The 12528-nt window shown below is 35.6% G+C and overlaps 1 protein-coding gene across 2 annotated transcripts in view; it reads left to right on the top strand.

Moving 5' to 3' along the window:
• Positions 1–11443, top strand: part of RIT2 (Ras like without CAAX 2) — a 369303-nt gene extending 357860 nt beyond the window's left edge. For both annotated transcript variants that reach the window (XM_079109348.1, XM_079109349.1), the window contains one exon: positions 10972–11443. In XM_079109348.1, coding sequence (XP_078965474.1) covers positions 10972–11199 — 228 coding nt within the window. In that variant the 3' untranslated portion in view covers positions 11200–11443. The remainder of the gene's footprint in view (positions 1–10971) is intronic.
• Positions 11444–12528: the final 1085 nt, after the last annotated feature.

Here is a 12528-nt window from a genome sequence, read left to right as displayed (position 1 = left end):
AATTCTGAGGAAGGTGACTGAACATTTGGGTATCCAAATTACTAGACAGAATACAGGTCACCAATCCAAAGGAGAAGAATTTTTTAAAAGGGAATCACTGATTTGCAAATGACAAAAGATCACTGCAAACAGTTCTTGGGATTAGGAGCAAGCATGGTTTTAATGACTTTACATAACCTGTTAGGAGAATGAGGTGGAGACAGAATTCAGATTGTGGATATTAATGTGCACATCAGAACTTATTGACAGAAACTGGCACATAAATGTACAAGGAAATTTTTTTTAATTGTGCAACCTTCTCCCAATCACTTTTGTGCCCCACTTTATCCTTTTCTTTTTTCACCTTGTACAAATATTTTCCCAAATAATCTACATTTGAGAATGAACAGAGTAACAGAAACAAGAAGGTAACTAAAATTAGACTCTTAAAATAGAAAATTGCATATTTTTTCTGAGACAAAGGGACTATTAGAGAAGAAGGCTGAAAGTATAGAAGAGAGGAAAGGCAACTAATGGTGCAGAATTGATGTGGATCTAAAAGGGGCTCAGAGCCCTCCAGATATAGAGGTATTAGACTTCACAGAAATCAGCAACCTCTCATTTTCTGAGGCTGGGAAGTGTAAGATAAGATGTCTAATGATTCAGATGAATTTCTAGGTACTAGTCCAAGATGCAATGTTATTCTTTTTGATGCTTTTATATCCTCTCTTAGGTGAAGTGAGAGGGCAAGGCCATTTGCTAAAAATGAGGATAAGGTCAGAGATCTGAGACAAGAAGTGCAGATTTTGAAGAACTAAATGAGGAATAAGAAAGGGCTTTTGCTAATAATAAGTGAAATGATTGACAAGAGCTTTGATGGCTCTGCTAAGATTGAAAACTTAATTTATAGTGGTGCCAATAAGCACAGGCATATATATTTTTTCCACATATCCCCAGGACTATGTATAAGGTCAGAAAATAAAGAATATAGCTTAGTTTTGCTTTTTGCAGATGCCAAGTTTAGAAATCATATCAAACTCATCCTAAATTCATACTTCTCTTTCTGACACTCCTTTTACAAATGCAATCCAAATAGATACATAGGTTGATAGTGAGCTCAGAGTAACCCTGATAACTGTGTGATACCTTGGACTTTCCTTTGATCATCATCAGAGTCATCTGCCACTATGATCCCCAGGCCTGATTTAAGCAAGCATCATGAACCTGCTTGCTTGATTTTTTTTTTTTTCCTTCTCTTTCTCTCTCTCTTTAGAGATTCTGTGGAGCATTTATTCTCTACTGAAAGTATGCATGTATGATATTTGAAATTGGTTGCAAGAACATTTTAAAGGAAATAACTTAAAACCTTCAGCAATTCATATGAAATTCAAGCTAATGAGTTCTCTAGTTAATTCATGGAGAACTCCAGCCATAGTAATTTTTTGGTTCTTCCTTGGCCATCTGTCTATCCATTTATTCACTCAACCATTGCAATGAAGACATGGGACAGATGTTTTTTGAATAGGTTCATGGACAAAGCAATCAGGTCTTATGGAGAATGTGATGTCCTTTTCCATCATGGTGTTATATTCTGCAGAGATTCAGACATTATATAGTTGTATAATTTATTACTTAATTATAATTATTTAATTTATTAAAATATAATACTTATATTAAATTGTTATGTGCATTACAGATATAATTTTCCTCTTTCTATTTTTGCCTAATATGAACTTATTAAAGTAATAAATTAACCATTAAAATACTTTTGATGTTTAAAGAATTAATTTTTGGCCACTTTGAAAGCTTAGCTATTCATAATAACTAATTCCCTGAACATTCAAAAGAACCATTGATTTAATGTAAATCAAAAACATACTTTTATTTGTTAGGGCAAATATGTGAAGATACCCTTAGGCATGCACATACATATATGCATAATTTACCCACACATATTCCTGCATATATGTTACAATACTGCCTAAGTTTATTGATTTATAATTTTAACAAGATATTTTAAAAGTAAAGTCCTTAGGAGAAAATTCAAAGAAGAAGCCAGACATAGCTGTTAGCAAAATATTTAGCATTAACCTTCTCTTTTTTCCCTTCATAGCAACTACTGGCTGCCATGGCAACACTTCCCCTAGCACACCGCAGCTTCTAGGATGAAAAGCACAAGGCCTTGGAGACTTCAAATGTCTCTTGTACAAAGCAGTCTAAACCCTTTACCCTAGAGCCATTACCATCCTGTGCCTCAATGACTGGCTACACCATTTAATTTATTATGTCCTGCTTTTCTCTCCACTCAATCAATATTACTCCAGAACACCGGGAGAGAGAAAACCTATTACATTTCCTTGCACATAAAGTAGGAGCTCAAAAAGAGTTTTTTTTTTTTTTTTTTTTTAAATCACTCAGCTGAATTCCAAACAAATTTCAGATAGTTCTAAGTAAATTAGGCAGTTAAACTCACTAATTTCCTCTGATTGTGCTCTCATTCATTCACTCCCTTGTGCTCTGGTCTAAAGCACATTAACTAACTGTTGATCCCACAAAAGCACCATTTAGGCCTTTGTTCCTGCCTTTCTCTGGCTACCTCCACCAACCAAGCTGAGTAATTACTACTCGTCATTCAGGTTTAGGCCATTCAGATTAAGGTTCCCTTATTTATATGGGGTAGGACTACTGCCACCACAGTGTCCCATGCTGGCCACTATCATTGATCTGAGATTTCCTTTTAATTTTTTGATTGCCTTGATTACTCCAATTGACAGCAAGCTCCTCTATTTATTGTAATACCAGCTGTATTCCCATGGCTCTGGGTTCCAGTGGTGTCATTCTACAAACATTAAGTGCCTACTAAGTACCAGTCAATAAGATAGGGACTAGGTCCAATGGTGAAGAAGACAAAAAAGTTTTCTGCAATAACTAAGCTTAATCTTCACTGGAGGGAAACAAAAAATGAACATATAAAGAAATTAATAAAATGATCTCCAAGGATATTTCACTGTCCAGAAAGAAATAAGGCAGAGTACTGAAATGACATTACTGGGGATGTTTGAAAGTGCATTTGAGAGGACAGTTATACAAAGCACCTTGAGTGAAGAGACACTCAACCTGGGGCATAAAGAAAACAACCAGGAGTAGAACTGGGGGAAGCATATTTCAGACAGGAAACAGTCTATGCAGATACTCACAGGCAGCAAGATTGCCTGGGAATATTTGGAAGTATATATGGTAGATGTAAAGAATGGAAAGCAGAGTGCATGAGATGGGTGCGAGGAAATAGAGGGTCCATTAGGTAGCAATTGCATGACATGGTGAGAAGCAGCAAATTTTTAAATGGGGTCAAAATGTGATTCAAAGCAGTTGAAAATTTCCTTTGATCTTCTTTGGAAACATCATAAAAATAAAGATATCATTTATTGAGTATACACAATACGTCAGAAGCCATGCTATGTGCTTTTCATAAAATAGTTTGTTGGAGTCTATTATCAATTCTATGATGTAGGATTCTATAGATGAACAAATTGAAGCACAGAAAGTTTAAGCAACTTTTAAAAAGCCCAAGGGCGGGAAATGCATCACCAGAACACAGATCCCAATAATCTAATTTCAAAAACTAAACTCTTACCCAGTGTGATAAGACTTAGTTGAGTATCTTGCTAAAGCCCACATTATAGTAAAAATAAATTTGGAAATAACATCTTGGCCTCTGGAATTGCAGCTTGATGGACTCATTATAATGGACCCTGTGGTCATCAGTGACTGCTTATGGGATGCCATTATCACCATCATCAAGAGTAAATATTTAATGAGCATCTGCCACCTGCAACGTTTGTGGCTAAGCACAATGAGGATTACAAGAAGGACAAAATATGGTTTCTCTTCAGCTGTATTGCAGTTTGGCTGATGAGATAAAACAACTACAGTTGATTCTTTGTCAACAGAGGATGCAAACAACCTTGGATCAAAAATATTCAGGAAAAAAATTGTGTTTGTACTGAACATGTACGGACATTTTTTTCTTACAACTACCCCCAAGTGATGCATTATAACAACTAGTTATATAGCATTTATTATATTAGGTGTTAAAAGTAATCTAGAGGTGATTAAGTATAGGGTAGGATGTGCATAGATTTTATGTGAATATTATGCCACTTTATATAAAGGAATGTGCATCCTCAGATTTTTATATCTGTGGGAATTCTGGGAACAAAACCCCTGGATACTGAGTGATGACTATAAAGTGTAAGGCCCAGAAACTTCCCATAGGAATAATAAGTTGCATAGCAAGCTGAGGTCAACGAGAATCCTGTAGTGCAGCTGGGTCTTTGGAGACATGAGCAGATATGGAAAAGATGAAAAAAAAAAAAAAAAGAAAAAGAGGAAGTTTATAAAAGGGAAAAAAGGAAATACGCAAACACATGAAAATGGAAAGATTCCTGCAGAAGGGCTGTTTTAGTGAGAGTTGTGTTGCCATAACCAAAATACCCTACAAGGACAACTTAAAGGAGAGAATGTTTGTTTGGGGCTCATGGTTTCAGAGGTCTCAGTCCATACATGCCAATCTCCATAGCTCTGTGCTGAAGGTGAGGCCACATATCATGAGGGAAGGGCACAGTGGAAGAAAGATGTTCAGTTCTGGCCCAGTCTGGAAATAGAGAGAGGGGGAAGGGACCACAGGGAAGAGGCATACTTGCAGGGCATGCTCCCACTCACCCAACTCCTCCAGCCACACCCCACCTTCCTAGAGTTACCAACCAGTCAGGCCACGCAGACTGAGATGGACTTATTTGGTTATACCTCTCACAATCCAATAATTTCACCTCTGAATATTTCTACATTAACACAGGAACTTTTGTGGAATACCTCATATCCAAACCACAACAAGAGCTGTGATCAATAAGGCATAAAAAGTACTCCACAGTTCAAAGAGCCACAAAAATGTGCCATGAGACATGGTGCACTTCTGCCTTCACTTCTCCCTGATCCTCACCCTTCCCAGTCTACAGACTCAGGCTGGAATCTGGAATCTTGACCCAAATCAGAGAATGCTTCTTCTTCTCCCTACCACAGAGAAAGATAGAAAGTTGCTTGCCCTCCTTTTTCACAGAACAAGGGAAGGAGGCACCAAAAAGTTAGGAGGACCTGCTAAAGAGACTTGACACCTCTTCTGCAGCTGAGCATCTGCTTTGGTTGCAGAGTTGTTCACTCATCTAGAAAAGAGAATTGGAGGAAACAAAGAGAGTGGGATGAACATCCTGCACACCCACTCTGATCTGTCAAGATTGAGTGTCCCATGTGCTAAGTGCATCTGAAGTTGGGACATCTCGCCCGTGCTTTGCTTCAATTTGCTTTCCCCACAGTGAGGAGTTTCGGATGATATCTAACCACTTACTTTGAATGATAATGTCTTTTTTTAAAAAAAAGTCTATCTCAGATGAAATATGTAAATAAATCAGGTTAAATAGATCAAAATCATTTTCACTGGAACAGGTCAAGGAAATCAACAAGGTTATGTTAAAACTGACCAAAAGAAAATAATAGCTAAAAGTGAAAATTGAAAGAGAAAATATGTTTGGGTTGCTTTTCCTTCAAGTTAACAAATTGGGTGTTTGGGTCCCAAATAAATCAGAAAAGTATGATCCCTGCTATCTTGATGATGTGTGCTGTATAATTAATATGAATAGCTTCATGGGTAAGAATAGTGTTCAACACAGATGAGGAAATATTTTTAAAATATAAAGCAAATCCCAATGAGTTCTCTCTGTGCCCTCAACATTTGAATGATGCCCAGTACAACTACCTATAAAGATATTTTTGCTTGCACAGCTTCTGCTGGAAGAGCAAGACCCATGTTTCTGCCAATCCCTCTCAATCAAGGTTAGCAATTACAGAAGAGCAGTATCAGAGTTTCCTTGTATGCTATTAAAAATTATAAAGCTTACTAGGCAACCTCTGTTCCTTTGATTACCTTGGCAATAATTTAGTTTAATTTATTTTACTTTACTTTTATGGAAGACAAAAGCATGTAAAGAGATATGAAGCTCCTGAAGTCAGCAAATGGCTGGGACTGGAACTCTAATTGAACATGTGCCTGCTGCTTCCCATGAGCAGCTGGGCATGCTCTAGAAGAGGCTCTGCTTGCCTTGTGCCCCTGCAGTCACATCAGCCCCCTGTGCAGCTGTGGCTGTGTGCTAATGCCTCCTCTGGCAGATGGGAAATGGCATTTCAGGGAGTACCTGGCCTATTACACAGTGATCTTCCTCGGTGAAAAAGGTCATATATATTAAAAAGATGGTCCTCCTGGGTTATTGAAATTTTCTATTACTTGTCGAAAACATTTTTTCTTTATACTCTTTTCTTCTGCCATTGCCTTTTTGGTCCTCCAGGTGGCACATTAAATCACAAACTCCCCTTCTCTGCAACTGAGGGGCATAGTAGTATAATGGTATCTTCAACAATTGCTCCCCACCTCCAAAATAGTCTTTCTACAACATTTATTCCCCCTCCCATATTCCATACATACCGAAAACTTAATTTCATATAAATATTATACAAAATATTGTGCACAACTTATTTACTATTTAAAAATCATCTTTAAACCTCATACTAGAATCATCTACTTAATAAACATGAAATACTAGCAAGAGGAACCAGAAGGTCCCAGGAGAAATAGGAAGAAGGACTGGAAACAATACTTGATGGAAAAGAAGACAACTGGACAGATTTTCTCCTTAATTGGATGGGTAACCTTGAACCATTTCTTAACCACTGCTTAACCTTTCTGGTCTGAAACTCCTGATTCAGAAAATAAGAAAATGTAATTCCTCTTAACACTCTGCTTCTTTCTTATCAGTTAATCATATCGTGTGAATACATTTTGGTGATTTAAAGTATTAAATTTTATTTGAAATTGCATAGACAAGATATTAGAAGAATATGTTAATTATCTTGTTTTTTGAATTCTAATAAGAAAGTTGTTACTTCTTATCACACTCTCTGTAAACTAATCAAAACACCATTCGTGGCTGATTGGATTCCTAAAAAATATTTCCTATGATACTGTTGCAATAACTGACCATAATTACTAAGCATAAAACACAGAAATGCTTAAAAAAGTAATGTTTGTTCAGACTTATTTTTCCTTACATGTTTGTTTCACTATAATGAATGTGGCAAAAAAATACCAAGTTAGTGTCAATTAATTAACATGGAATTCATATTCTGATAATAAATCTAAAAATGTATGTAACTACATTTCATGCATTGAGAGGGTTCATTATTCTTACTTACGAAGTAATGAGTGATCACAGATTTTAATATACTTCTACTGGCTGCAAATATGTGATATGGTTATATCATCTATTAAAGGTACTGTTTTGCTGTGTATATTTCCGTTAGGTATTTGGGTTCAGAGTTTGTGGCTATATCATCTGTTAAAGGCACTGTTTTGCTGTGTATATTTCCAATAAGTATTTGGGTACAGAGTTTGTTTCCTAATTTTATTTTAGATTGAGTTTGATTATTACAGCAAACTTTTAACTGAATTTTGATTTCTGTCATGGTTTATTTGTGATGCTTATATTTTTATAATTAGGATATATTTTATCAAATATGAGTTTATGTATATAGAGCTGCATGTATACAAATATATAGTTACAATGCACACATGTGTATGTATATATGCATATGTATAAACATAATTAACAAATTTTCACATAAACACATTTTCAAATGTGTAAAAGAAAAGTATAGACCTTAAAGACTTAACTCCAATTTCTTTCTACTTCTGTCCTCTCCCCTCAAAAATTACTTTTTTGTGCTGTTCAAAAATAATCCAGAGTGATAATACAATGTCAGAGCACTATTGAGAACATCTTCATTTCTCTAGTGATTTGGAATACCACCCCAAAAACACATCAAGCCCCCATATATGTGCTGATCTTACTAGTATTAGACTATTTTTCTAACCCTTTACTTATGTCCCACTGCCTGAAGTTGGTTAGCATTCTCTGTTGAAGTTCATACCTTAACCGTTAAATTTGAGCATTCATACTTTTCTCAAATATGCGTGTAATGCTAAAAACATCTAAGCAAACTTTTAAGTACTCCTACAAATTTTGATATTGGCACTTTTGTTTTCTTTCATCATTCATATCTCAATATTTTCTAATTTTCATGTAATCTCTTTGAGGATCGTTTAGAAATATATTTCCCCCAAATTATTGAGGATTTCCTAGTTATCATTTTTAAATTAATTTCTAACTTAATTGTATTTGGGAATATGATGTGATAAAAATTCTTTCCAGTGCTTTGAGACTTGGTTTAGCAGGAAATAAACTTCTTAAAGAGAATGTAACTTTTTCATTAATTGGGCATAGCATCCTAAGTATGTAAATTAAATCATATCCATTATTTCATTCTAATTCCACATGTTCTTACTGACTTTTGCCTCTATTCTTTCAGTTGCTGAGTGAAACTTGTTAAAAAATCATTCAGTATAATTTTGAATTTTAGTGATATCAATTCTTGATATAAACTGAGGCTGTATTTTTGAGTTCATACAAATTTACAGTATCTTCCTGATAGATTGGTATTTTTATCATTATAAAATATTTTCTTTTAACTCTAGTAATGCTCTTTTTTTATTTTGCCCGATATTTTTGTCACTGTATTAGCTTTCTCTTTGTATACATTTCCACTTAGATTTCATCCTTTCTAAATCCTTACAGGTAAGGTCTTGCAACTATAGGTGATTTTTTGTACTCTACTTATATATACTGGATTGTGCTGGAGTTTTCCACTGTGGCATTACTCCAGTGTGACACGATTAGACAATCTGCCTCACTAGCTTTTGATTTGTCTATGTGTCTTTTGACCATTAGGACATGGATAAAATTATGTTCACCTCTTGCACATCTTCCCTTTATCATGGATAAACCATATTCCAAATAAGTGTAGATCTTTTAGCCTGAATCTCAGAAAAATAATCAGGAGAGTAGAACCCAATCGACAGCCTAAAATTGAGTTGCCACAGTCACCTCCCAGCTGCTAAAAAACAGTGTGATCAGAGCATAATTTCTTTTTCTCATGTCACGAAGCTGTCAAGGTTCTTTTACTACACAACTATACAATTAATCTGATGAAAGCTGATTAATATTAAAAAATGGTTCCAGAAATGTGGCATTTCTATGGATGTATGTAAAATACAAGTCAGTGACTTCTAGGTGGGAAAATGCTTACAGGTGATTGAAAAATATAGTAACCCATGCTATGAGGTGTTAAAAAAGCTGATATGGTTATCAACTGTGATAACTTGAAAATCAGACCAGTTACTTAGTAAATTTATAACTGCTTAATTGTTGGCCCAATAGAATACTAATAGCTTTAGTTGGCTGTTTTTAGCTACATTTCCAAGTTCTTCTAGGATAGAAAAGATCTCAAAGAAAGATTGGTGTGTTTGCCAGCAGGAATGAGAGAGGAAAGAAATCCAGACATTCTGGGTCTTACAGGTTAAAACATGACCGTTACTCTTCTCTGTTTTATAGTCCTTCATGAAGCCAATCTATTACAGACTAGAGGGAAAGATGTATCTTTGGAATCTGAGAGACCTGGTAGATTTTTTACCCTTAAGCTCAGCCTGGTACTAGCCATATGGTGTGATGTATCGGTTAAGAAAGCTGGTTTCTGCTCTGATTAAAAGCAATTACAAAATGTCAGTTGCTTAGAAGAACAAAGTTCTTTAGAGTTATCCCACATCTTCAACATCGGAGGGCTACTCATTGTAGTCCTAGGCCCCATCACTCAGAGTCCCAGATGGACAATCCAAGAGGGCTTTAGAGGAGCACTAAATTTTGAGCAAGAAAGTTATTCCCAGCTAAAGTGACAAAATCTTGTGTCCAAGTATGTGTGCCTAATTTATGTTTATATCTTAGTTAATACTTACTAAACCCGAGTGGTCTTACTGATCATTCTTTAAATTCCTCTAAAACCTCTAATGGTGACTTAGGCACCAGAAGATGTGGTAGATACTAAAGGACAAACAAAGGAGATCAAGTGCTTGATCTCAGTCCTGTATATTCTCTAGAAGATTTAGCACAATAGCATCAACCACAACAGGTTTAAGTGCCACAAAGGACTCATGAAGCTTGGAGCTTGCTCTAAAGCACCGTTAGAGAAAGTTTTATTTATCATATTTGTGGTGTTTTGCTTCTTGTTTCCTTTTTCCCCTCCACCTCCATCAAACCCAGATCCTTGTGCATGCTTGACAAGTGTCCTACCCCTATACCCTATACCTTAGTCCTGCCTCTGTTTTTTGTTTGTTTGTTTGAGTTTTTCTTGTCAGCAAATTATTTCCTTAAGTCTCATGACAACTTTGTCCTGTCACTTATTCTTAAATGAAAGCTATGGACTATATAACAACCAGCATTTTTGAAGTTTTAAATAGGCACCCAGCATGTTCATGTACCTCTTCAGATTTTCTCATTTAAACCTAACAAAAAGTTTCTGAGTTTGGTGCTATATTTTAAGTTCTAGATGAACATAAAATATTATTTTAAGTTCTAGAGGAGTAAATCAAAGCCAAAGGGTTAAAAAGTTAAAAACTTTTACTCAAGTTTTCAAAACTAACAAATGTTTTGGTTGAGATTGGAAATTAAGTAGATTTATTCTAAATCCTTGCTTTGGATCACTATGCTGTTGCTTCTTTTGAAGTTTGGAGAGCTAATTTCTAGTCATATTTTTAAACAATTTTAATCTGTTGTTTTTTTAGAAGGTTTAGAAGATTTAGAAACTTGTTGATTCCCTAGTTGTTTAAGTTCAGAAATTCTATGATTCTTCCTCAAAACAAATTTTCATATTTTATTTTTTTCCCAATGAAACCAACCCACAGACCAATTAGAGAGCATATATATATTTATAAATATATATATATTTTATCTAAGAGCCTTTCCCTTCTATTTTTAATATTATTTATTTTTCTCTTAGGTCTCTACAGAAGAAGGCTTGAGTCTTGCCAGAGAATATAACTGTGCTTTCTTTGAGACCTCCGCAGCCCTTAGATTCTGTATTGATGATGCCTTTCATGGCTTAGTGAGGGAAATTCGCAAGAAGGAATCCATGCCATCATCCATGGAAAAGAAACTGAAAAGAAAAGGCAGCCTGTGGAAGAAGCTGAAAGTTTCACTGAAAAAGAAGAGAGAAACCATGACATGATCTCTCTGCTGTTGAGTCAATCTCTGTCTCTGAATTTTATCAGTTGGACAATTCTGCTTCAGTATTCTCTTTTCCTCTCTCTTTATATATCTGTCTTTAGGTAGAAGTGAGATCTGCATAACTGTACCTCCTGAGATAGTTTTGTTTTGCCTTTAACAGTTGGATGGATTTTGTCAATCAGCCGGATATGCTGTTTAGTTTTTACAATATATTACTAAATAAAATTGACATTCCAATTGCCTCATTTCCCTTTAAAGAGTCTAGCTTCATTTGGTATGCTGTCTGGTTCTAAGGAAATATGCAAAATTGCAAGCAGAATGATAAAAGGCTCAAGGGATCTGCCTTTGCCTGATAACACTGGTTGTTTGCATTTCAGGAATCTCTGTAAATAATGAAGCAGCTCGGGAAATAATTTCAGAACAGGAAACTGCATCCTGGTCTTTCCTTAAGTGTAAAAGTCACCATACTACCTCTTGAACATTCCAGAGATGAATGTTAGAGAAATTATTTATAATGGAAACTGGGTGTGGGTCACTGAAAAGATCAAATGAAAGAGCCCCTTATTTATAGTGTTCTGCCCCTGTTATGCTTGTGCAAAATTATCACAGTGAAGCCACTGGGCTGTGGCAAAGAATATTGTCTATTTAATGGGAAGAGAAGAGCTACTGTGAATTTGGTGGTTTATATACTTATAAAAGGGCCCTCTGCTCCCTCTTAGGGAGTAATCTCTCTTCGAGTTGCTTCACCTGCATATATATATCTTACATACATATACATCAAATCTGTAGGGATGAATTTTGATAACTCCAGTGACTCAGTCTTCTCATATTGCTAAAATCTCCCCCCTCTTTTACATGAAATGTGATGAGACACCACCAGTTAAATGCTTTGTACTTGTTTGTTTTACAATGGGTCATTGTGTAAAGTGAAATCACCCTGTCTTTCATTTTTCCCATTGTGTGAATTGGCTTATTTAAATTCAAGGTAAGAAAGCATACTACCAGAAGGGGCAGCTCTGAATCTTTAAAAGACAAGTGTTTAGGAAAACTCTGCAGTTCAGCATGAATCCACCAAAACAATTTTCATGGGTTGGGGTGCAGTTTTATCATAAATTAGGATATAAAAGGAAGGAGGGCCACGGTGTCATTTAGTATTTGATTCTTCTTTTTTCCATGTCTCTGACACTTGCTAAACTTTGAGAGTATGGAGATGAATCACTTGGACATAGGCCCTGACTTCTTTACCTGTGAGATTCAATTCACTGAGAAGACAGTGGAAATAAAATCTCCTGGATAGAAAACAGTTACATTTTACATGGTAATACAGATA

The sequence above is a fragment of the Sciurus vulgaris genome, assembly GCF_902686455.1.
Source record: "Sciurus vulgaris genome assembly, chromosome: 13".
NCBI classification, from domain to species: domain Eukaryota; kingdom Metazoa; phylum Chordata; class Mammalia; order Rodentia; family Sciuridae; genus Sciurus; species Sciurus vulgaris.
Note: the sequence above shows the minus strand (reverse complement) of the source record. Positions and strands in the feature narration are given on the sequence as shown.